The sequence below is a fragment of the Scyliorhinus torazame genome, chromosome 3, assembly GCF_047496885.1.
Source record: "Scyliorhinus torazame isolate Kashiwa2021f chromosome 3, sScyTor2.1, whole genome shotgun sequence".
Lineage (NCBI taxonomy): Eukaryota > Metazoa > Chordata > Chondrichthyes > Carcharhiniformes > Scyliorhinidae > Scyliorhinus > Scyliorhinus torazame.
In genome coordinates, this window is record NC_092709.1 from 8686791 (window position 1) to 8709930 (window position 23140).

Sequence of the window (23140 nt, forward strand, 5' to 3'; positions counted from 1 at the left end):
TGTCACTGGACTAATAATCCAGAGACCCAGAATCCCGCCACGACAGATGGTGGAATTTGAATTTTTTTTAAAATCTGGAATTAAAAGTCTAATGGTGACCATGAATCGATTGTCGTAAAAACCCATCTGGTTCACTAATCTCCTTTCGGGAAGGATATCTATCCTCCTTACCCCGGTCTGGCCTACACGTGACTCCAGACCCACAGCAATGTGGTTGACTCTGAACTGCCCACTGGGGATGGGCAATAAATGCTGGCCCGCCCAGCCGAGCCCACATCCCATGAACAAATTAATAAAAACCTTCTCCAATATCGGCCCCCAGCTCCTCCTCCCATTTGACCTTCACCCCTTCCACCAAGACCAGATCCTCCCCTAAACTCCGTCCTGATATAGCGGATGTTCTAACATCTTGCCTGCGCAGGATAAAATGCTCTGCAGTAAGGTTGCCGGCGGTACGACCAGAAGGTCGGGAATGTCCGTCGAGCAAAATTTCGAACCTGGACGTAACTAAGTGCGTCCGAGCCCAGGAGGAGCCCGACTTTGTCCTTCGCCTCCTCCAGGCTGGCAAACCGCCCCTCCAGGGACAAATCCCTCCCTTTCTCCAGAACCTCCCTTTCCCACCCCTCAAATGTGGCATCCAACTTCGCCAGCTCGAATAGATGGTTCCTGCCAATGGGGGTGAACCTTGACGCTGACCCCAACTCTGAGTTCTTGCCGGCATGGCCTCCATATTTTCAAAGTGGAGGGAACCACCAGATTCAACAAATATTCTGCCGGAGCAAACGTCACCACTGCCCCCAAACTGGACTCTCGACACGATCCAGACTCCATCCACACCCAGGTGGACCCCGGGACTCCACTCCACACCTACACCTTCTCCCAAACATCAAGTTAGGCAGCAGCAATCCCCCCCGACTGTCTACCCCTCTGCAAGATCCCCCTCTGAATCCTCGGGGGGGTTTCCCGCTCAAATGAAACCAGATAAGCTGCTCAATCCTCCGAAAAAATGACTTGGGTAAAAATACCAAAATATGCTGAAATGAGAACAAGAATTTCAGTAAGATATTCACCTTGATGGATTGAACCTGGACCACCAAGGACAATGGGACAAAGGACAACCTTAACCTTACCCGCTGGGCTGGTAAAATTCAATTTACATAGCCGTGCCCAATCCCACGCCACTGGACCCCCAAATACCGTAAACTAGACCCTGCCAGGCGGAAAGGTAGGCACCACTACCGGACCCCCCCCCCCCCACCCACCAGACCACCCACCCCCGCCCCCCGAACGAAGTGTTGACCACAAAATATTCACTAAATTTAACTTGTATCCAGAGAAGGAGCCAAAGCTCTTCAATAAACTCATTATGTCCCCCATAACTGGCCCCAGAACCCACACACATAGCAGAGGGTCTTCCGCATACAAGGTGTGGCACCCCACCCCTCACTATCCCTCTCCACTTACTTGAAGCTCTCAGGACAATAGCCGAAGCAAACAGGAGGGGAGACATAGGACACAGCCTTCGACGTTTTACCCAGCTGGTCTCGGATGCGGCCCAAAGCCTCCTCCATGGCAGCTTTAAAAGACTCCTTCATCTGCATGAGCGGTTTCAAGACCTGTGTATTGAGTCAGCTTCCACGTGGGGTTATTCCCTGTGGCTCAGCTCAGTACAGAGATTAACAAAAACACCACAACCTGGACAAAATGGCTATTTACTCAAGCTTGTTCCGTGTACACGGAGAACGGACTGGATATCGGCCAAGACCTGTTCTGCCGAACAAAGACCAGAACACAGCACTTATACAACGTTCAAAAATCAATAGCCCACCCCAGTTGAACGCGATCCAATCCCTGAAGCTGCTACTTTTAAACTTATCCAATAGAATTGCAAGCAGTGTTTGAACTTCACCCAATAGAGTCGCAAGCAGCGCATGATTGATCCACATCCTGACAGCTGTGTACAATCCCAGCAGCCCGTGCTGACTTTGAGAAACAGAACAACAGAACCAGCACCCTGGATTGTTTCACAAAGACAAGATGCCAGAAGTAATGTCCTTTTGGTCAAGTTAGCTATCCTAAATCCCATTTGATTACTCATTACTGCTATGTCCTAAAAATACATTAAGAAGTCTCACAACACCAGGTTAAAGTCCAACAGGTTTGTTTTGATGTCACTAGCTTTTGGAGCGCTGCTCCTTCCTCAGGTGAATGAAGAGGTATGTTCCAGAAACATATATATAGACAGATTCAAAGATGCCAAACAAAGCTAGGAATGCGAGCATTAGCAGGTGATTAAATCTTTACAGATCCAGAGTTGGGGTAACCCCAGGTTAAAGAGGTGTGAATTGTGTCAAGCCAGGACAGTTGGTAGGATTTTGCAGGCCAGATGGTGGGGGATGAATGTAATGTGACATGAATCCCAGGTCCCGGTTGAGGCCGCACTCATGTGTGCGGAACTTTGCTATAAGCTTCTGCTCGGCGATTCTGCGTTGTTGCGCGGCCTGAAGGCCGCCTTGGAGAACGCTTACCCGGAGATCAGAGGCTGAATGCCCTTGACTGCTGAAGTGTTCCCCGACTGGAAGGGAACATTCCTGCCTGGTGATTGTCGCGCGATGTCCGTTCATTCGTTGTCGCAGCGTCTGCATGGTCTCGCCAATGTACCACGCTTCGGGACATCCTTTCCTGCAGCGTATGAGGTAGACAACATTGGCCGAGTCGCACGAGTATGTACCGCGCACCCGGTGGGTGGTATTCTCACGTGTAATGGTTGTATCCATGTCGATGATCTGGCACGTCTTGCAGAGATTGCCATGACAGGGTTGTGTGGTGTCGTGGTCACTGTTCTGAAGGCTGGGTAGTTTGCTGCAAACAATGGTTTGTTTGAGGTTGCGCGGTTGTTTGAAGGCAAGTAGTGGGGGTGTGGGATGACCTTGGCAAGATGTTCATCGTCATCAATGACGTGTTGAAGGCTGTGAAGAAGATGACGTAGTTTCTCCGCTCCGGGGAAGTACTGGACGACGAAGGGTATTCTGTCGGTTGTGTCCCATGTTTGTCTTCTGAGGAGGGTCGGTGCGGTTTTTTGCTGTGGCGCGTTGGAACTGTCAATCGATGAGTAGAGCGCCATATCCTGTTCGTACGAGGTCATCTTTCAACGTCTGTAGATGTCTGTTACGCTCATCCTCGTCTGAGCAGATCCTGTGTATACGGAGAGCTTGTCCATAGGGGATGGCTTCTTTAATGTGTTTAGGGTGGAAGCTGGAGAAGTGGAGCATCGTGAGGTTATCCGTGGGCTTGCGGTAAAGCGAAGTGCTGAGGTGACCGTCCTTGATGGAGACGAGTGTGTCCAAGAATGCAACTGATTTTGGAGAGTAGTCCATGGTGAGTCTGATGGTTGGATGGAACTTATTGATGTCATTGTGTAGTCGTTTCAGTGATTCTTCGCCGTGGGTCCAAAGGAAAAAAATGTCATCAATGTATCTGGTTTATAACGTCGGTTGAAGGTCCTATGCGGTGAGTAGGTCTTGTTCAAACTTGTGCATGAAGATGTTGGCGTATTGGGGTGCGAATTTGGTCCCCATGGCTATTCCGTGCGTCTGGATGAAGAACTTGTTGTCGAAGGTGAAGACGTTGTGATCCAGAATGAAGCGGATGAGTTGCAGAATTGCATCTGGAGATTGGCAGTTGTCAGTGTTGAGTACTGAGGCTGTTGCAGCAATGCCGTCGGCATGGGGGATGCTGGTACAGAGTGTCGCTTCATTCTGGATCACAAATTTAACTTGTATCCAGAGAAGGAGCCAAAGTTTTTCAATAAACTCATTATGTCCCCCATAACTGGCCCCAGAACCCACACACATAGCAGAGGGTCTTCCGCATACAAGGACACCCTGGTGTTGCACCCCACCCCTAACTATCCCTCTCCACTTACTTGAAGCCCTCAGGGCAATAGCCGAAGCAAACAGGAGGGGAGACATAGGACACAGCCTTCGACGTTTTACCCAGCTGGTCTCGGATGCGGCCCAAAGCCTCCTCCATGGCAGCTTTAAAAGACTCCTTCATCTGCATGAGCGGTTTCAAGACCTGTGTATTGAGTCAGCTTCCACGTGGGGTTATTCCCTGTGGCTCAGCTCAGTGCAGAGATGAACAAAAACACCACAACCTGGACAAAATGGCTATTTACTCAAGCTTGTTCCGTGTACACGGAGAACAGACTGGATATCGGCCAAGACCTGTTCTGCCGAACAAAGACCAGAACACAGTACTTATACAACGTTCAAAAATCAATAGCCCACCCCAGTTGAACGCGATCCAATCCCTGAAGCTGCTACTTTTAAACTTATCCAATAGAATTGCAAGCAGTGTTTAAACTTCACCCAATAGAGTCGCAAGCAGCGCATGATTGATCCACATCCTGACAGCTGTGTACAATCCCAGCACCCCGTGCTGACTGTGAGAAACAGAACAACAGAACCAGCACCCTGAATTGTTTGACAAAGACATGCCAGAAGTAATGTCCTTTTGGTCAAGTTAGCTATCCTAAATCCCATTTGATTACTCATTACTGCCATGTCCTAAAAATACATGTTTAATGGTTAATAATGATTACTCAGTCCTATAATTTATCACAATCCTTAATAAATAACTTATGTAAAACTACTCTAGTGGCATGCTAACGATTCAGTTTTAAGAGGTATCATCACTGAACCCCCCCCCCCCTTCATCATCTCTTTGCCTTGCCACGTCTGTCCGTCTGCTTCCCAAACCTTTCTAGTTCTTGCACCATAACCACAACTAGTGTGTCCATCGTGATGGGTGCGGCCACCTTTTCCCTCAGATTCCCTCAGGCTATCAGACTGGGGCTTTTCCGTCGAGACTTTCGACATAATTCCGTCGAATAACCGTTCCCTTGTTCGGCCAGCTGGGTTTGAGCAAAAACTCCCCCGAAAAATGGGCAAAATGGATGAAAAAAGACGGGAGCCACCTTTTGTGCGACTTGCTCTGGCGTGACATCACGGGAAGTCTCCGCAAGTCCCTTTCTGATTTCACAAGTTTGCTGCGCTGTAATATTTACAGTCATCTTTCCTGTAGATTGTGCGTAACTTTCAGGCAGAAGTGCTTGAAACAGTACATCCACCCCCCCCCCCCCAGCTTCCTATCAATCCCATCGGGGGAGACTCATATGCACGTCATCATACTAACCCTACACTTTTACAAGAAAGTCCAGACAGTGTTGCTGACTCTTCCCTTCTGAATGGCTCCATCCTTTATCCTTTTGTATTTATTGAAATTCCGTTTCCTTTGATCTCAGGCACAACTCGCTCAATCGCCTTTGAGAAAACTGTCTTCAAGAAATCGCTATATTTTTCATCCTCAGTAACTCCCTCTCTGAAACCAGTCTGTCCAAGTACATAGAACATACAGGGCAGAAAGAGGCCATTCGGCCCATCGAGTCTGCACCGATTCACCTCGGCCCTCACTTCCACCCTATCCCCTAACCCAACAACCCCTCCTAACCTTTTTGGTTACTAAGGGCAATTTATCGTGGCCAATCCGCCTAACCTGCACATCTTTGGACTGTGGGAGGAAACCGGAGCACCCGGAGGAAACCCGCGCAGACACGGGGAGAACGTGCAGACACCGCACAGACAGTGACGCAGCGGGAAATCGAACCTGGGACTCTGGCGCTGTGAAGCCACTTGTGCTATCCACTTGTGCTGCCGTGCTGCCCCATCTACCATCTCCAGGGTGTTTCTTCTGCCACGTTTAAAAAGGCACAGTAGCATAGTGGTTGGCACTGTTGCTTCACAGAGCCGGGGACCTGGGTTCGATTCCCGGCTTGGGTCACTGTCTGTGCGGAGTCTGCACGTCCTCCCCGTGTCTGCGTGCGTTTCCTCCGGGTGCTCCGGTTTCCTCCCACAAGTCCCAAAGGACGTTCTTGTTGGGTGAATTGGACATTCTGAATTCTCCCTCTGTGTACCTGAACAGGCGCCAGAATGTGGCGACTAGGGGATTTTCACAGTAACTTCATTGCAGTGTTAATGTCAGCCTACTTGTGACAATAATAAAGATTATTATATTATATTACCACCATTTGTCAAGACTGTCTCTCTCTGATTTGATATAAGATCCCTCCACTCTCAGTTTCTCCCACTCCTTTTCAGTATTTTTCTTCTCTCTCCCTCTCGCCTGCCCTCTATTTCTGCCGTCTTTATTTGAAGCTTATGGTTCTAATTCTTTATTTTCCTCTTCTGTTCCTCGTCACCTCAAAATATTCCACCCTGAGCACCTTTTCCCCGTCATTCACTTTATTGAGTTGAAATTAAGTGTCGACTCATCGACTCCCAACTTGATTCATTCTTTTGCAAGGCCCCGAATTATGGAATATAAAAAAATATATAAATTTAGAGTATCCAATTCACTTTTCCAATTAAGGGGCAATTTAGTGTGACTAATCCACCTGCCCTGTACATTATGGGGAGAATGTGCAAACTCCACACGGTCAGTGACCCAGAGCCGGGATCGAACCTGGGACCTCGGCGGCGTGAGGCAGCAGGGCTAACCACTGCGCCACCCTGCTGCCCCATGGAATTCTACCTCACTACAACATTAAACTCCAAACTCAATCGCACCTATATCACTGTCATTTATATTTCTTCCATTATTCTGCAACTTTTCTCCTCCTTCCCCTCCTCGTGCGTTGATTCCTTGCGGGGACCTATGTCCAACACTCTGATGTCTTAGCTACACGTCCATCCCTTCACTGGCAAACCTAGACTGAGCTATTTGACTGTGGGTGGCATCAAATCCAACCCCTCCACCGTCCTTGCGCATCACAGTCAGCCCCAAGTCCGATGAAAGAACGGAATCATTTACAGAGTGAGGAGCTCTCTGCTCAGTCAGGTGGACAACTCTCCAAATTGGAATCATCTGTCTGGGGAGCAGTAAACTTGTTTTAAAAACAGTGTCTTGGTCTGGAAGCGTCTACTGGAGCCACATTTATCGACGGTTTTTCTTCTTAAATCTTACTTGCTCTTCTCAGACAGGGAATAAGATCTGTCCTGGCACGCAGAGCTGGATTTACTGGTGGGTGGGCGGTGGTGGGCTTGAAGGCAGGGGGCAAGTAAAAGACCACGAGTGGCCTCCTGCCGCCTGCCTGCCCCCCCCGACCTATCTGAAATTTTACAACGCCCCCCCGCGTGCCCCAATCGCTGAGACCCCAGGACTCTAGGCTCCTCCGGTTCGGGGACTGTCTGTAGTATGAAAACAAAATGAAAATTGCTTATTGTCACAAGGAGGCTTCAAATGAAGTTACTGTGAAAAGCCCCTAGTCGCCACATTCCGGCGCCTGTTCGGGGAGGCTGGTACAGGGCTATCTGTAGTGGCCACTGCTCCCAGAGGCATGGCTGCTGGCTGTAGTGATCTCTGTATGTGCATGTACACAAGGGGTTAATGTGTCATCAGTAGCACCACATGATCACTAGAGGGCCAGACCAACAGGGGTATAAAAGGCAGCCACATTGGGTCTCAGGGGCTCTCGCGGGTGCACTGTGACCAGGGCAATAGCAGAGTAGTTCAGATGGCTAGTGGAGTTACGTATAGTTACTGGAGTTAGATCTTGTTAACCTTATCGCTAGTATCAAAGGGGGGGGGCGGGGCGGGGGGGGGGCGGGGCGGGGGGGCGGGGGGGGGGGGATGGTGTGAGGGGGCAGGCGGGGGGTGGGGGGGCGGGTGGGTGGGGGTGCGGGGCGGGTGGAGGGGTGGGGGGCCCGGGGGACACACACGACCCCCCCCCCCCCCCCCCCCCCCCCCCCGGGCACTCCAACACTCAGCCTATTTCTCAATCACCTTCCTTTGCCCTTTTCAATAACCTCGCTGAAGCTGTACTTCAAACAAGTTTACTGCACCCCAGTCAGATGATTCCAATTAGGAGCGTGTTTATCTCACTGGGAAAAGGGAATCAAGTGTAAATGATTCTGTCCATTATTTACATCAGCGCGTGTCAGCTGAGCGTTCAGTGATGTGGAACACCACAGGCCCAGGTTTCAACTTGCCTCACCCGTTCAAAACAGGCAGCCAGGCACCTCCAGCGTCTGTTGTGCGATAGTGATCAGGAGTCGGTATTTCTGTCAGTTTGTCCCTCTGCAGAGCAGAGCCTGTGAAAGCGACAACCGAGGCTGTAGAGCTTGCGCTACACTTGTGTAGAATGAGTACGGTGCACAGTTCTGGTCTCTGTACCAGGGAAAGGGTGCAGATGCACTGCCAAAGCAAAAGGTTTACGAGACTGAGAGGCTATACCTGTTGCTCTTTACAGAAAAAATAAGACTGAGGGCTCACCCGATAAGAGATCTTTAAAATAGAAAGAAGTTCAATAGGACTGACATAGATATACTTGTGGTTAACATGCTTTCTTAATTTATTTTGTAATGCCCGAGTGATAGGGCCACGGGAGAGGGCAAGGGAGTGGCACTAGGTGAATTGCTCATCCAGAGAGCTAGTACAGAAACGGCAGGCCGAATAGCCTCCAACATGCTGTAACCATTCTGTGATTTGTTTAAATGCGTGGGCCCTTTACGTTTTTTTGCACAGCCGGACATGTTTGTAACTTAAACAGGGGTGGCTTGTACACAGGTCGCATGAGAACTCTTGGTTGCTGCACAGCTGGGGAGCTCGGGAGGTTCATTCTGGAGGATTGGATTGGATTGGACTAGATTTATTGCCATGTGTACCGAGGGACAGTGAGAAGTATTGTTCTGCGTACAGTCCAGACAGATCGTACCAGACATGAAAAACATAGGACATAAGATAAATACACAATGTAAATACATAGAGACAGACATCGGGTGAAGCATACAGAGTGTAGCACTACTCAGTAGAGAAGATGTGTGAGGAAATCAGTTCAGTCCATAAGAGGGTCATTCAGAAGTCTGGTAACAGCGGACAAGAAGCTGTTTTTGTATCTTGTTAGTGCGTGTTCTCAGACTTTTGTATCTTCTGCCCGATGGAAGAGGCTGGAAGAGAAGATAACCCGGGTGGGAAGGATCTCTGATTATGCTGCCCGCTTTCCCAAGGCAGCAGGAGGTGTAGATGGAGCCAATGGATGGAAGGCGGGCTTGTGTGATGGACTGGGCGGTGTTCACGACTCTCTGAAGTTTGTTATGGTTTTGGGCCGAGCAGTTGCCGAACCAGGCTGTGATGCAGCCCGATAGGATGCTTTCTGTGATGCACCAGTAAAAGTTGGTAAGAGTCAATATGGAAGGGCGGCATGTGGCGCAGTGGTTAGCACTGGGACTGCGGCGCTGAGGACCCAGGTTCGAGCCCTGGGTCACTGTCCGTGTGGAGTTTGCACATTCTCCCCATGTCTGCGTGGGTTTCACCCCCACAACCCAAAGATGTGCAGGGTAGGTGGATTGGCCAGGCTAAATTGCCCCTTACTTGGAAACAAAAAATTGGGTACTCTAAATGTTTTTAAAAGAGTCAATGTGGACATGCCGAATTTCCTAAGTTTCCTGAGGAAGTATAGGTGCTGTTGTGCTTTTTTGGTCGTAGCGTCGACGTGGGTGGACCAGGACAGATTGTTGGTGATGTGAACCTAGGAATTTGAAGGTGCTAACCATCTCCACCTCGGCCCCGTAGATGCAGACAGGGGTGTGTACGATACTTTGCTTCCTGGAGTCATTGACCAGCCCTTTAGTTTTGCTGACGTTGAGGGAGAGATTGCTGTCTTTACGCCACTCCACTAGGTTCTCTATCTCCCTCCTGTTATGGAGTCATAAATAATGTAAGATATTCGGCAGGTGTTGGAACTTGCTGCCTGAGAGTGTTTGAGGCGGATAGCATAGATGTTTCAAAGGGCAAGCCAGATAAATATGTGGGAGAAGAGATTGGAAGTTTCTGATGAAAGGGTGAGATTTGGTAGAATTGGAGGTGCTTCTTTTGGAGAATTATCGCTAGCATAAACAATTTGGGCTGAGTGGTCTCGTCTTGTGCTGTGCTATATTCTTCCTAAATTCGTAAGATAGAGGAGCAGAATTAGGCCACTCGGCCTATCGAATCTGCTCCGCCATTCTATCATGGCTGATATGTTCCTCATCTGCTACCTACAATGTTACATAGAACATAGACCATGCAGTGCAGAAGGAGGCCATTTGGCCCATCGAGTATGCACCGACCCACTTAAGCCCTCACTTCCACCCTATCCCTGTAACCCAATAACCCCTCCTAATCTTCTTTTTGGACACTAAGGGCAATTTAGCATGGCCAATCCACCTAACCAAGAGCTGAGATTGCAAAATTAGCCAGGGTATCTCCTCCCTAGAGCACATGACCTAGGAGCGGGAGTAGGCAATTTAGCCTCCCGAGCCTAAACACCCTCAATCCGGAAGCAGCAGTCTCTCCAGCAGGGTGTATCCCGGCAACTAGATAATCCCCTCCAGACCTTTTGCGCAAAGTCCCTAACCTGTAGATACTTGAACTCACTCCCCCTCGGCAGCTCTACCCTCTCCCTTAGCTCCTTTCGACTGGCAAACCCTTCCTCCAAATAGAAATCCCTCACCTTGACCAGCCCCACTTCCCTCCACCTCCTGTATACACTATCCATCCCCCCCGGCTCAAACCCATGATTCTCGCACAGCGGTGTGAGCACCGACACCCCTTCCATCCTAAAATGTCCCCTCAGCTGATTCCATATCTTCACCGTGCACTGCACCACTGCAGATAGGATGCTTTCTATGGTGTGTCAGTAAACGTTGGTAAGATTCAGTTTGGACATGCTGAATTTCCTTAGTTTCCTGAGGAAGTATAGGCGCTGTTGTGCTTTCTTGGTGGTAGCGTTGACATGGGTGGACCAGGACAGATTTTTGGTGGTGTGCACCCCTCGGAATTTGAAGGTGCTAACCATCTCCACCTCGGCCTCGTTGATGCAGACAGGGGTGTGTGCGATACTTTTCTTCCTGAAGTCAATGACCAGCTCTTTAGTTTTGCTGACATTGAGGGAGAGATTGTTGTCGCTACACCACTCCACTAGGTTCTCTATCTTCTTCCTGTATTCTGACTCGTCATTGTTCGAGATCCGGCCCACTGTTTCCTGTTACAAGCTCTTGATTGACAGGTCCAGGCTATTTCAATGGAGTGTTTAGCTTTGTTCGTTTCTATAGCTCTTCACAGTCTATTAACTCTAAAGTTCTTCCTAAAAAACCTGGTGTTGTTTCTATCCACAGTTTCTTTGCTGCTGGGGATTCGTCTGTTCTGAAGTCTGTCGTGGAAAGACTCATGCTGCCCCCCCGGCACCCTGGCTGTGCCAACCTGTAACTGCTCCTAGAACCCTCGCAGTGCAAACCTGGCAGTGCCAGGTTGTCACTGCCAGGGTGGGCCTCAAGGAGTGGACTGAGGGAGGGCGACAGAAGTTGGGAGGGGCCTGAAGGGGGGGCCCTAAAGGGGGTGGGGTCTTGCAAACGATTGTGAGGGGGTGCTCGCCAGTGATTGTGTGGGGAAAGGTTTGGCTGCAGTGATATTCTGAGATTGGGGCACCCTTTAAAAACGGCGCCCCAATCTCTGAGTATCTGACCTTTCCGACGTCTTCGGGAATCCTGGTGCAAATCCTCTGGCTCCATACAAATTGCGAAGTGTGAGTGGATTGCGATCTGGACCACGCTAATCCACCCAGCGGCAATCGCACCTCGTTTCCCGCCAGTGGTCGCGCGTACCAATGTTTTTGGAGAATTCAGCCCTCTTGTCCATGCATGAGCTGAGCATCTCCATCACCTTCTGTTATTTAAAGAGCTGCCTACAATGGGCAGCACAGTAGCATAGTGTTTAGCACTATGGCTTCACAGTGCCAGGTTCGATTCCTGACTTGGGTCACTGTCTGTGCGGAGTCTGCACGTTCTCCCCGCGTCTGCGTGAGTTTCCTCCGGGTGCCCCGGTTTGCTCCCACAAGTCCCGAAAGACATGCTTGTTAGGTGAATTGGTCATTCTGAATTCTCCCTCCGTGTACCCGAACAGGCGCCGGAGTGTGGCGACTAGGGGCTTTTCACAGTAACTTCATTGCAGTGTTAATGTAAGCCTACTTGTGACAATAATAAAGATTATTATATTTCCAAAACGAGCTGCCTACTACTTTATTAACTTGTTGAGTCATAACGTCATTACCGCACAAGAGGCCATTTGGCCAATCAAGTACAATCTCTCACAAACACCCCAACCACATCCTACAAACAGCCAGGACCATGAATCTGTGTCCCCAGGGCCTTTTGACATTGGCTGAAGGGGCAGATTTCCAGTTTCCTATCCTATGTAAACCTGTCATTATCTTGTACACCTCTACCAAATCTCCCTCAATCTCCTTTGCTTCAAAGGAGAACAACGTCAGCTTCTCTAACCTAGCCCTGTAGCTGGTTTAGCTCAGTGGGTTAGACAATTGGTTTGCAATGCAGACCAAGACCAGCAGCATTGGTTCAATTCCCATGCCAGCCTCCCCAAACAGGCGCTGGAATAACTAGGTTATTTTCACAGTAACTTCATTGCAGTGTTAATGTAAGCCTACTTGTGACAATGAAATGCTCTCATCCCTGGAAATCTCCATTTCACCCTCTCAAGGACCCGTTCACCCTTCCTAAAGTGTGGCTGTCCTCTCGGGTAGTTACAACAATGTGAAAGTTGGCATAGTGACATAGTGATTAGCACTCTGCCTCATGGTGCCGAGGTCCCAGGTTCAATTCTGGGTCACTGTCCATGTGGAGTTTGCACGTTCTCCCCATGTGTGCATGGGTTTCGCCCCCACAACCCAAAGATGTACAGGGTAGGTAAATTGCCCCTTAATTGGAAATGTTTTTTTTAAAACACCATGTGCCCATGGCCCCGACTTAACTTCCCAAGTATTTAATTGTCTGGAAGGTGCTTTGGGTCATCCTGAGATTGTAGTATCAGTGTCTTTGATATTTAGAGTCATACAGAAAGGTTGCTGTGGATTTGTTCCAGAGTAATTACTGGTGTTTGTTCTATTTCTGTTTCCCTTGAAGCCTGAAGCTCCCCACCAGACTGAAGAGAACAGGGCCAAGCTCTTGGCGACACACAGCCCCGACAAACTGTTTCAAGCGAAGCGGAATTTCAATGCTGCCCAAGATTTAGATGCATCTCTTCATGAGGGTGAAATTGTGGCGGTTATTGAGAAGCAGGACCCTCTGGGAAGTGTCAATCGCTGGCTCGTTGAAACAGGAAGTGAGTGTTCACAAAACCAATCCCAGTAGGTCCAGCTGAATTCTGTTGGTCTTTTGACGTTCTTGCTGATTTACTCCATTGCTCTTCTTGTAGTAGAGATTGGATGAACCGCAGCTACACCCTCCCAAGCCCGCTGCCTTGCGGTTGTTGCCTCGGCCATTTTGACTTGAGTGTAACCAAATTTTAGTTTGGTGGTGGTGGTGTTAGAATGAGCTTTGTGATGCTAAGAAGAAAATGGAATGCACTCCCTGACTTAGTCAAATCCAAGCTTCATTTTACTGGAGTTTGAAAGTACAGAAGTAAAGTAGTTACCAAGGCAGCTGCTATGCTGTTTATTACATGGTTTAGTGTGTAGCACTGTCACCCACCAATCAGAAAGTCTTGGATTTCAGTCCCAGACACATCCAATGCCGTATTTGTTGAGGGAGTGCTGCATTGTCGGAGGTGCTGTTTCCTAGATAGGACTGAGGCCCTGTCTGTCCCCTCGGGTAGAAGTAAACAAATCTATGTCACTATTGTGAAGGAGAGCGGGGCATTCTCCCCTCTTGTTCAAGGCAAATATTTATCCTCGACCAACATCACAAAAACACCATCTGCCCTAAGGGCAGCACCGTGGCATAGTGATTAGCACTCTGCCTCATGGTGCCGAGGTCCCAGGTTCAATTCTGGGTCACTGTCCATGTGGGGTTTGCACGTTCTCCCCATGTGTGCATGGGTTTCGCCCCCACAACCCAAAGATGTACAGGGTAGGTAAATTGCCCCTTAATTGGAAAAAATTAATTGAATACTCGAAATGTTTTTTTTAAAACACCATGTGCCCATGGCCCCGACTTAACTTCCCAAGTATTTAATTGTCTGGAAGGTGCTTTGGGTCATCCTGAGATTGTATAAGGCGCTTTAAGAAAGACTGGATCATCTTTTATGGCTGGTTTTATCAGTTTTGTTGCATTAAACATGCTTCCTGGTCCCTGAGTAATGCCGTGCACAATAATTGTAGAAACGTGGACTGGATCTAGCAGCTGAAAAATAGCGGGCACTAATGTTACAACCGACAAAGGACCCCCAGGCATGGGGAGGGAGATTGTTGGGTGGAAGGATAATCAAAGTGGGCGGTTGTAAATTTGGAACAAGATCCACATTCCCCTTGTCTCCAGCTCTTCATATTGACAGCACGTAGAGAACCAGCCTCACCACAGCAGCAGCAGAGATAACGTGTTGACATATGATAGATAATGGATAAGAATGTGGCCTTTTAATCAGCCGCGCACTTTGCTGGGTGTATCCTGTTCGATATGGCACGATAAACGTTTTGGAAAATGTGTTGTGATATAATATCAAAGGGTAAGGTGACTCATGACTGCCTTTGATTCTGTGGCAGTGTCGCAAGGTTACGTCTATTCCTCATTTCTGAGGCCATACATCCCTGTGATTGGGCAGAATGGAGTGTGCACGGATGGATCGGTGACCGATGGAGATTTTGACGACATTAGTCTGTTTGTGTCTTCACACTGCGGAGACGGCAACAACAGGAGCAGCTTGTGTCTTAGCACCAGCGACAGTGATGGGCCGCTGACTGATTCTCAGGAAGCCAGTCCTTGCACCCCGGAGACGATGTCAGTCGACGGAAACGATGGCAATTCAAGTGACTTGGGAGAGCAGCAGGTAAAAGCAGAGCGACTGTTTAATAGCTGGTGCTAACCTATCACCTCACTCACCTTTCAACCCTCTCCTGGCCACAGACCCTAATCTTATGTTAGCGTTCTTCCCTGAACCTGTACCCATTTTATTTGGTTTGATGTGGATTCCTGGCACATGGGGTGTAATTTTACAATCCCGTGCTGGCATGTTTCGAGGCAGGGTTCTCCCGAAAAGGAACGTGTAGCCTGCGTGCTGCCCTCTGCGACCTGTCTCCCTTTTTAGAGGAGTCGGTGGACGCATTGGGTCAATTGAAGCCATTGAGTGACCCATTGATGACCTCATCCCCCCCCCCCCCCCGCCCTCCCACCACAATGTCCCCCAAAGCAGGAGCAGGGCCACGCCAGCTGGGTAGCCCAGCAACCTTTACGGGGAGAGGCAGTGTCAGAAAGGGTGGGGGCACCTCCTTTAAGCAGATGCCGCCACTCTCCAGCCCTGGCATTGCTGAGACTACAGAGCTGCCAGCCAACTCTCTCAGGCCGGATTTGAAATGGTGGTGGGGGGGGGGGGAGAGTGTCTCAACCCTGACCAATTAAGCTCCACTTGGGGGGGGGGGGGGGGGGGGGGGTTCCCACTGACTCCTCAAATTACAGGCCACGGCCACCCCGTCAACCTAGACATCCTGCCTGCAGAACAGTGCTCAAAGGTCATAGATTGCCGCGTGGGATCAAACTCGGTGGACAATGTCAGTATCCAGTTCCACTTTCAAGATGTCGAGTCATTTCCTTGCACTGTTTTGGAGCCCACAGGATACAGATCTTGTGAGGCCATTCAGTGGGGTACTGACGGAATGCCACATTGTAATAACTGCTGTCATTTGGGAAAAATGTCAAGTCTAATCTCTCGGTGCTGAGCAGTTGTAACTGATGTGTGCAGATCATCTGCTTCATTTGTCTCGTCTTTCCTTTTTTTAAAAATATTTTCAATAATGCATTTATATAAACACCAAAATAATTATCGCTTATTGTCACAAGTCGGCTTCAATGAACTTACTGTGAAAAGCCCCTAGTCACCACATTTCGGCACCTGTTCGGGGAGGCCGGTATGGGAATTGAACCCGCGCTGCTGCTGGCCTTGTTCTGCATTCCAAGCCAGCTGTTTAGTCCACTGTGCTGAACCAGCCCCTAATAAAATAAGAGCAAGAGCAAACTGGTACAGCATAATAAATAATCAACAGCACACGCCCTGCCCTTCCCTTCCTCTTGTCCTGTCTTCCCCATTTGGACCCCCTTATTCCCCCCCCCCCCTTACAACCTCTTTACAGTCGCTGACAACCGCCTCCACATCACGAACCCCGTCTGACATTTGTCTCGTGTTTCAAAGGAAGTGAAAGGGATATCACTGGCCCTCTATGCAGCTCCACTGCTCCAACCATCCCCCCCCCTCACAAGAGTATAAATATCATTCCAATTCATCAAATAATTCAGCACAAGTTAGCAATGTGATTCATGAGTGTTTGATGAAGCCTCGGGTTACATGCCTTTCTGTGGTTTCCTATTGAAGTTGAAGATTAAGGGATGATCTAATCAAGTCATTAAAACTGTTTTGAAACCTCGGATAAGGTAGATAGAGAGAGATTATTTCCTCTGATGGGGGAAGCTCAGACCACAGGGGGCAGAACTTAAAATTGGAGCCAGGCCTTTCTGGGAGAAATCCCCACTTCGCACAAAGGGGATTGAAAATCTGGAACTTGTTGCCCCCAAAAAGCTGCAGAGGCTGGGCATCGATTGAAATTTCAAAGCTGGGATTGACCAGGGTAAATGGGTCAAGGCAACTGAGGAACATAGATGGAGTTAAATCAGCCAAGATCTGATTAAATCAGAGAAGAGCTTCAAGGGGCTGAATGGCCATTATACCTGTGCCAGGTGTTTGGTAAAGCTATAAAGTTAGTGCTGCTCTCTCTCTCTGCCGATAGCACCAAAATTGTATTTCTCCAAGTATTTATCCAATAGCCATTGGAAAGTTACTGTTAAACCTGCTTCCACCACCCTTTCAAGCAGCGCATTCCAGAATATGACCAGTTTAGCTGTTGCGTTTCCCACTTTTTAGTGTCTTCGGCTTATCGGCATTCTGCCTTTCGAATTTAATCTCTTAAAACTGTTTCAATAATGATTCCTTTTAAAGATAACAAAATAGAGCAAATTACATTCTTGCTGGAAACCTATGAATGCATTTCTTGTTGAAATGAAACTTTGTGTCACTTGACTTTTAATTTAATATTTCATGCAGCTGTAAACTGGGTTGGGAAGAGAGTAGCTGGTTGTCATGCTTCAGGCCCTGACCTTTATCTTCCCTGTTTCACCCTTTACAGATCTTTTACGCTGTCTATCCTTTTCAAGCGCGGAGTAAACATGAACTCAGCCTTCAGGAGTACGAGCGAGTGAGGATAGTGAAATCCAGCGACTTGAGCGGGAACGCAGATTGGTGGTTGGCTGAAGTAAAAGGGAAAAGGGGTTACGTCCCTGCCAACTACCTGGGAAGAATGTCGTATGCATGAAGGCACGGCGACATGTGGGAACCGCAAAGGACACTCGTGGGAGGACACGTTCCTGTGGTCGCTCTCCTGGTCTGCTCGATCATGGCGAAGGAAAGTGGTAACGGAAGACATGGCCACAGCCTCTTGCTGCGATTGTTTCTACTGTGACTGTGCCTGTCTTATCCCCCATTCTCCAGCATCCGTCCTGAAAAAGCGTCCTCCTGTTCCACGAGACCCAACACTCCTGTGTTTACACATTGTCAAATTTTTTGCAATTGAATGAAGTTTCACGTTCATGAAGGATAACAAACGATTATTGCATAGCAGCTTTGTAGGGACTGTGTCCCCATGTGTGTACGTGTGTGTGTGTATATATGTGTGTGTGCATATGTGTACATGTGTGTACCTGCGTGTGTGAATATGCGTACATGTGTGTAAGAGGATGATGAGCAAAAGTGAAGGAAATGCAACAATTCACTTCCAGTTCTGTAGAAGGGTCATACACACTCTGAACGTTTACTCTGCTTCCCTCCATGGCTACAGCCAGACCTGCTGAGATTTTCCTGCCTCTTTTGTTTCCATTGCAACAATTCACCTATCCAGCATAACAACCAATGGGAAATGGGATCATTGAAGCTTTATGCAAGGAGTAGAATATTAAAGCAACAAATGTTTTTTTCTCAAACATTTACAGAATTAAACTAATGTAAAATGGGGTGGGATTCTCCGACTCCCTGCCGGGTCGGGGAATCGCCGGGTGGTGGTGTGAATCCCGCCGCTCCAACACCGGCTGCCGAATTCTCCGGTGCCGGTTTTTCGGCGGGGGCGGGAATCACGCCGTGCCGGTCGGGGGCCGTTACCAGTGGGTCCCCCCCCCCCGGTGATTCTCCGCCCCACGATGGGCCGAGCGGCCGCCCGTTTACGGCCGGTCCCGTCAGCGTAAATCAAACCAGGTCTGTACCGGCGGGACCTGGCTCTGCGGGCGGCCTGCAGAGTCCTCGGGGGGGGGGGGATCTGGCCCCGGGGGGGGTGCCCCCACGGTGGCCTGGCCCGCGATCGGGGCCCACCAATCCGCGGGCGGGCCTGTGCCGTGGGGGCACTCTTTCCCTCCGCGACGGCTGCTGTCAACCTCCGCCATGGCCAGCGCGGAGAAGAACCCCTCTGCGCATGCGCTGGGATGACGCTGGCACTCCCGCGCATGCACCGACTCTCGCCGGCCGGCGGAGGCCCTTCCGCCCCGGCTGGTGCGTCGCTAACCCTGCTGCCGCCGGCCTAGCCCCTGAAGGTGCGGAGGATTCCGCACCTTCCAGGCGGCCCAACACCGGAGTGGTTCACGGCACTCCGCGGAGCCGGTATGGCCCACCCCGCCGGAGAGCGGAGAATCCCGCCCATGATACCAATCAGAAGGAGGCCGTTCAGTCCCTTGTGGCTCCTTATATGAGCTATCCAATGACCCAATCCTGTTCATAGTTTGTGTGGGTAACACTTACATTAATCCAGCAGAGGGGGAAATGCCAGGTGAACATGCACCTGGTAAAACGTACCAGTGAGCGTAACTTCTAAATTAATAACCGGTGTGACATGCATCAGAGAATCGGATACAAACAGCAGCGTTCCCGATTTTCCAAGCTTTGAAACCAGTGAGCAGGAATTTGGGAACACCATGAATTAGGTGCACTGACCCTCACGGCTGTTCACCTGAACTGCCTTCTTCGCAGAAGGCATTGAGCAAGATGCAGTACCAGGGAATGGCATCTTGCAAATTGCAATGTTGTGACCATGTTTGACTTATTTGGTCCCCTTCGTATTATGCAAGAGTCACAGAATTGTTGTAGCACAGAAGGACGCCATTCGGCCCATCAAATCAATACCGGCTCTCCAAATCAGCAATGCATCTAGTGCCATTCCCCAGCCTTCTCCCCGGAACCCCACACATTCCTGAACTTCAGATAATAATTCAATTCCCCCATGACTGCCTTGGCTGAACCTGCCCCCACCACACATTCAGGCAGCACGTTCAGGTCTCAACCATCATTTCTTTCTTTCCGCAAAAAAATTAAATCTATGTCCTCTCGAGCAGGGAAAGGTTTTGCATTTTGTCGAATACATGATTTCCACCTCAACAGAACAGGAATGCTCATTTGCCTTTTTTTGTATCAAATCCCTCGTGCCATGTTTAGAAAAGTTGTTGTATTATAAGTTCATGAGACAGAAAGGGAAATGAAAAGGGAAGCTCTCGGTTTAGGAACCTGGGGTGGGATTATCCGATCCTGCGGCTAAGTGTTGACGCCAACGTAAACGCCGGAGTGTTTTACGACGGCGTCACCTGGCCGCTAGGAGCAGCGATCCTGCCCCGCACAGTGAGCCAGCTCGGCACTGGAGCGCTTCACGCAGTTCCAGCTGCCGATACGGGCGCCAGCATGGCTGGCGCGGGTCCGTGCATGCGTGTGCGTTGCCTTATCTGCGCCGGCCCCCGGGCAACATGGCGGAGCCCTACAGGGGCCCAGTGCGGAGCAACATAGGCCCCCCCCCCCGGGATAATCCCGCCCGCCGATCGGTAGGCCCCGATCGCAGGCCTGACCACCATGGAGGCCACCCCCCCCGGAGTCGGACCCCCCTCCCCCACACCAGGACGGCCCCCGTAGCATGAACGGCGAGGTCCCGCCGGGTAGGACCACACGGGAGCGGCGCCGGCGGGACTAGGCTGGACCCGGCGGGCATTCGGCCCGTCGAGTGCGGAGAATCGTCGGGCTGCGGCCCCTGACCGGCGCCGGCATCATTGCCGCCGATTCTCCGGTCGCTGGGGAATCGGCGGACCGGCGTCGGAGTGGCGTCGCGTGAACCCGGCGCAGGGTCGGAGAATCCTGCCCCTGATGTTCAAAATTGCCAGTGGTGTTATTTTACAAACGCTGTCTGAATGAACCTGTACCAAATTCCTGCGCTGTTTTTAATAATGGTCTTTATTTGTGTCACGAGTAGGCTTACGTTAACACTGCAATGAAGTAGGCAGCACGGTGGCGCAGTGGGTTAGCACTGTGGCCTCACGGCACCGAGGTTCCAGGTTCGATCCCGGCTCTGGGTCACTGTCCAGACTCGGTGGGTTGGCCACGCTAAAATTGCTCCTTCATTGGAAAAAATGAATTGGGTACTCTAAATATTTTTTAAAAAACACCGCAATGAAGTTACTGTGAAAATCCCCTAGTCGCCACTTTTCAGCACCTGTTTGGGTACACGGAGGGAGAATTCAGAATGTCCATTGCGTGAGATCTAGATGACTGTGTGTATGTGTGAGTGTGTGTGAGATTTTGCACTGGGTATAATCAGCACCATGAACTCTTCTGGGTATTAAGTCCCTGTTGGGTTGATCGAATCCTTTCACCAAATAATACACAGAAGTTTTCAACTGGACTGGAGTGGGTTTGTTCCGGCTGTAGGTCACGGGCTGGATGCTCCGATTGTGAGGCTATATCCTCACGCTGGCGTGGGAACGGTGACGTTGTACGCCTGAACATTCAGTGCCAAGCGGCCCCCGATCCCCCATTTGGTGGGGGGCTAGCAGCCGAGCAGCGTAGAGCACCCGGCTCTAGCTGCCGAAATGGCCCTGACAATTGCCGGGTCCCTGGCCGTGTACGCGCACAGTGGCGGCCTGCAGCGGCCGTGCCGTGCAACATGGCCCGGCCGTGCGCTGACCCGGCCTGCCAAACACTGCCCCCCCCTTCGGCCGGCTCGCGAGCCCTGGACCACCCCTCGAGGTTTGAACCTCAGGCAATGTCATGAGGCCGTCGATACGCCGCTTTGGAGGGGGAGGATTCTCCAGCCAATCGCCGAACGCGATTTCAGCGTCAGGATCAGAGAATCCAACCCCACGTGATCTTCATTACACCCCGAGAATCTTTAGCTGATAAAAGTACACAAAAAGTACGAACGATTGTTGGCTTTGGTATGGGTTGATGTGCAAAAGTAATATGCACACTTTTAATCAGTGTGATTTTCTTGTGGAAATTTTATATTTTGAGTGTTTAGCATTTTAAACAGTGGCACATTTCTTGATTTCCCTGTGAGGAAAATGCCTGGATTTATCCAAGATTCATTGGACGGATCGATGCACATGTTGTTTAATTCCTAACTATCCGAATGAACTTGCACTATTAAATGGTTATTTTTCTTTATCTTGCGTTGGGTGTACAATTTCTTTTAGTACCGAGCGAAACGTGGATGTACGGGTAATAGTCCTGGTTGTGAGAAAAGGGATAGATTTATTTTTTAAAGTATTCTCATTGCTGAACGAGAAACATCAGAAAATTGACACTTAAGCAAATCACCCGCCTCAGTGACTTGTTCGAAATCGTAATAGGTCAAACCCCATGAAAATAATTTGCACAATATCCCCTGTCATTCTGCTGCCTCTGTCTCTACTCACCGTTTATCAACAGTGGACTTACGAAGCAACTTGATTGTTTTGAAAGTTCATAAACTGCCAAGTCACTTCAACAACGTATTGGATGCTTGTTCGTTTCTGCATTCGCGAACACTGTTTTTTAAGAAAATCATTTTGCAAGCTGATTTCTTGGAGATAAAAGTTGACCAGAAAACTGTGTCATTTTGCCTCACAGCACTTAGGTCCCAGGTTCGATCCCGGCCCCGGGTCACTGTCAGTGTGGAGTTTGCACATTCTCCTCGTGTCTTCGTGGGTCTCATCCCCACAACCCAAAGATCTGCAGGGTAGGCGAATTAGCCACACTAAATTGCCCTTTAATTGGGAAAAAAATAACTGGGTACTCTTTTTTTAAATTTTGAGTGCCCAATTCATTTTTTCCAATTGACTCTAAATTTTATTTTATTTTAAAAGAACATTGTACCATTTATGTTCCAGAGCATACAAGACGAATACAATGATCCTATTTGCGAGTAATAGCTGTACCTATATTTTGCCCTTGAGTCTGACCATCACAGACATTTGCGCTCCCCACCAGCAGGTCCAAGCATGACCGTCATTTGCATGGATTTTAATATCATTAACGACTTGGTCGCTTCATGCTTCACTGCTCCACAATACTCCGCCCCCTTAGCTGGAGGCTTCATGAGTGCAATTGTGGATAGCACAATTGCTTCACAGCTCCAGGGTCCCAGGTTCGATTCCGGCTTGGGTCACTGTCTGTGCGGAGTCTGCACATCCTCCCCGTGTGTGCGTGGGTTTCCTCCAGGTGCTCCGGTTTCCTCCCACAGTCCAAAGATGTGCAGGTTAGGTGGATTGGCCGTGATAAATTGCCCTTAGTGTCCAAAATTGCCCTTAGTGTTGGGTGGGGTTACTGGGTTATGGGGATAGGGTGGAGGTGTGGACCTTGGGCAGGGTGCTCTTTCCAAGAGCCGGTGCAGACTCGATGGGCCGAATGGCCTCCTTCTGCACTAAATTCTATGAATCTATGAATTCAGTGCAAGTATTTACACGCGGGGTCTGGGTGCCATGGCTGCAGAGGAGGAGCAGGAGGGTAAGAAACTGAAATCACTTCAAACATTGTCGGGCTTGCTGGGGCTGACTGCCCGGTCGGGGGTAGTAGCCGGGGGGGGGGGGGCGACTTGGTACCAAGTCGGTGGACTCGGGGTGTCTCCCTGGGGATAGGGGTGGCCTGGCTCAGACCACCATTGCTGTAATATGTGTTTTAAACGCACTCCTTCGGTGCTATTGACAAGCCCCTGGTGCTCACACTGCTGAGTAGAAGGAACATACAGTCCTACAAATGGGAAGGGCATACAGTC

General features: G+C 49.7%; 1 protein-coding gene across 1 annotated transcript in view; it reads left to right on the forward strand.

Annotated features, from left to right (window-relative positions):
• Positions 1–21552, forward strand: part of arhgef38 (Rho guanine nucleotide exchange factor (GEF) 38) — a 149980-nt gene extending 128428 nt beyond the window's left edge. The window contains exons 11-13 of the mRNA XM_072495262.1: positions 13014–13212; positions 14591–14874; positions 17219–21552. Of these exons, the coding sequence (XP_072351363.1) occupies positions 13014–13212; positions 14591–14874; positions 17219–17404 (669 nt within the window). The 3' untranslated portion in view covers positions 17405–21552. The remainder of the gene's footprint in view (positions 1–13013; positions 13213–14590; positions 14875–17218) is intronic.
• Positions 21553–23140: the final 1588 nt, after the last annotated feature.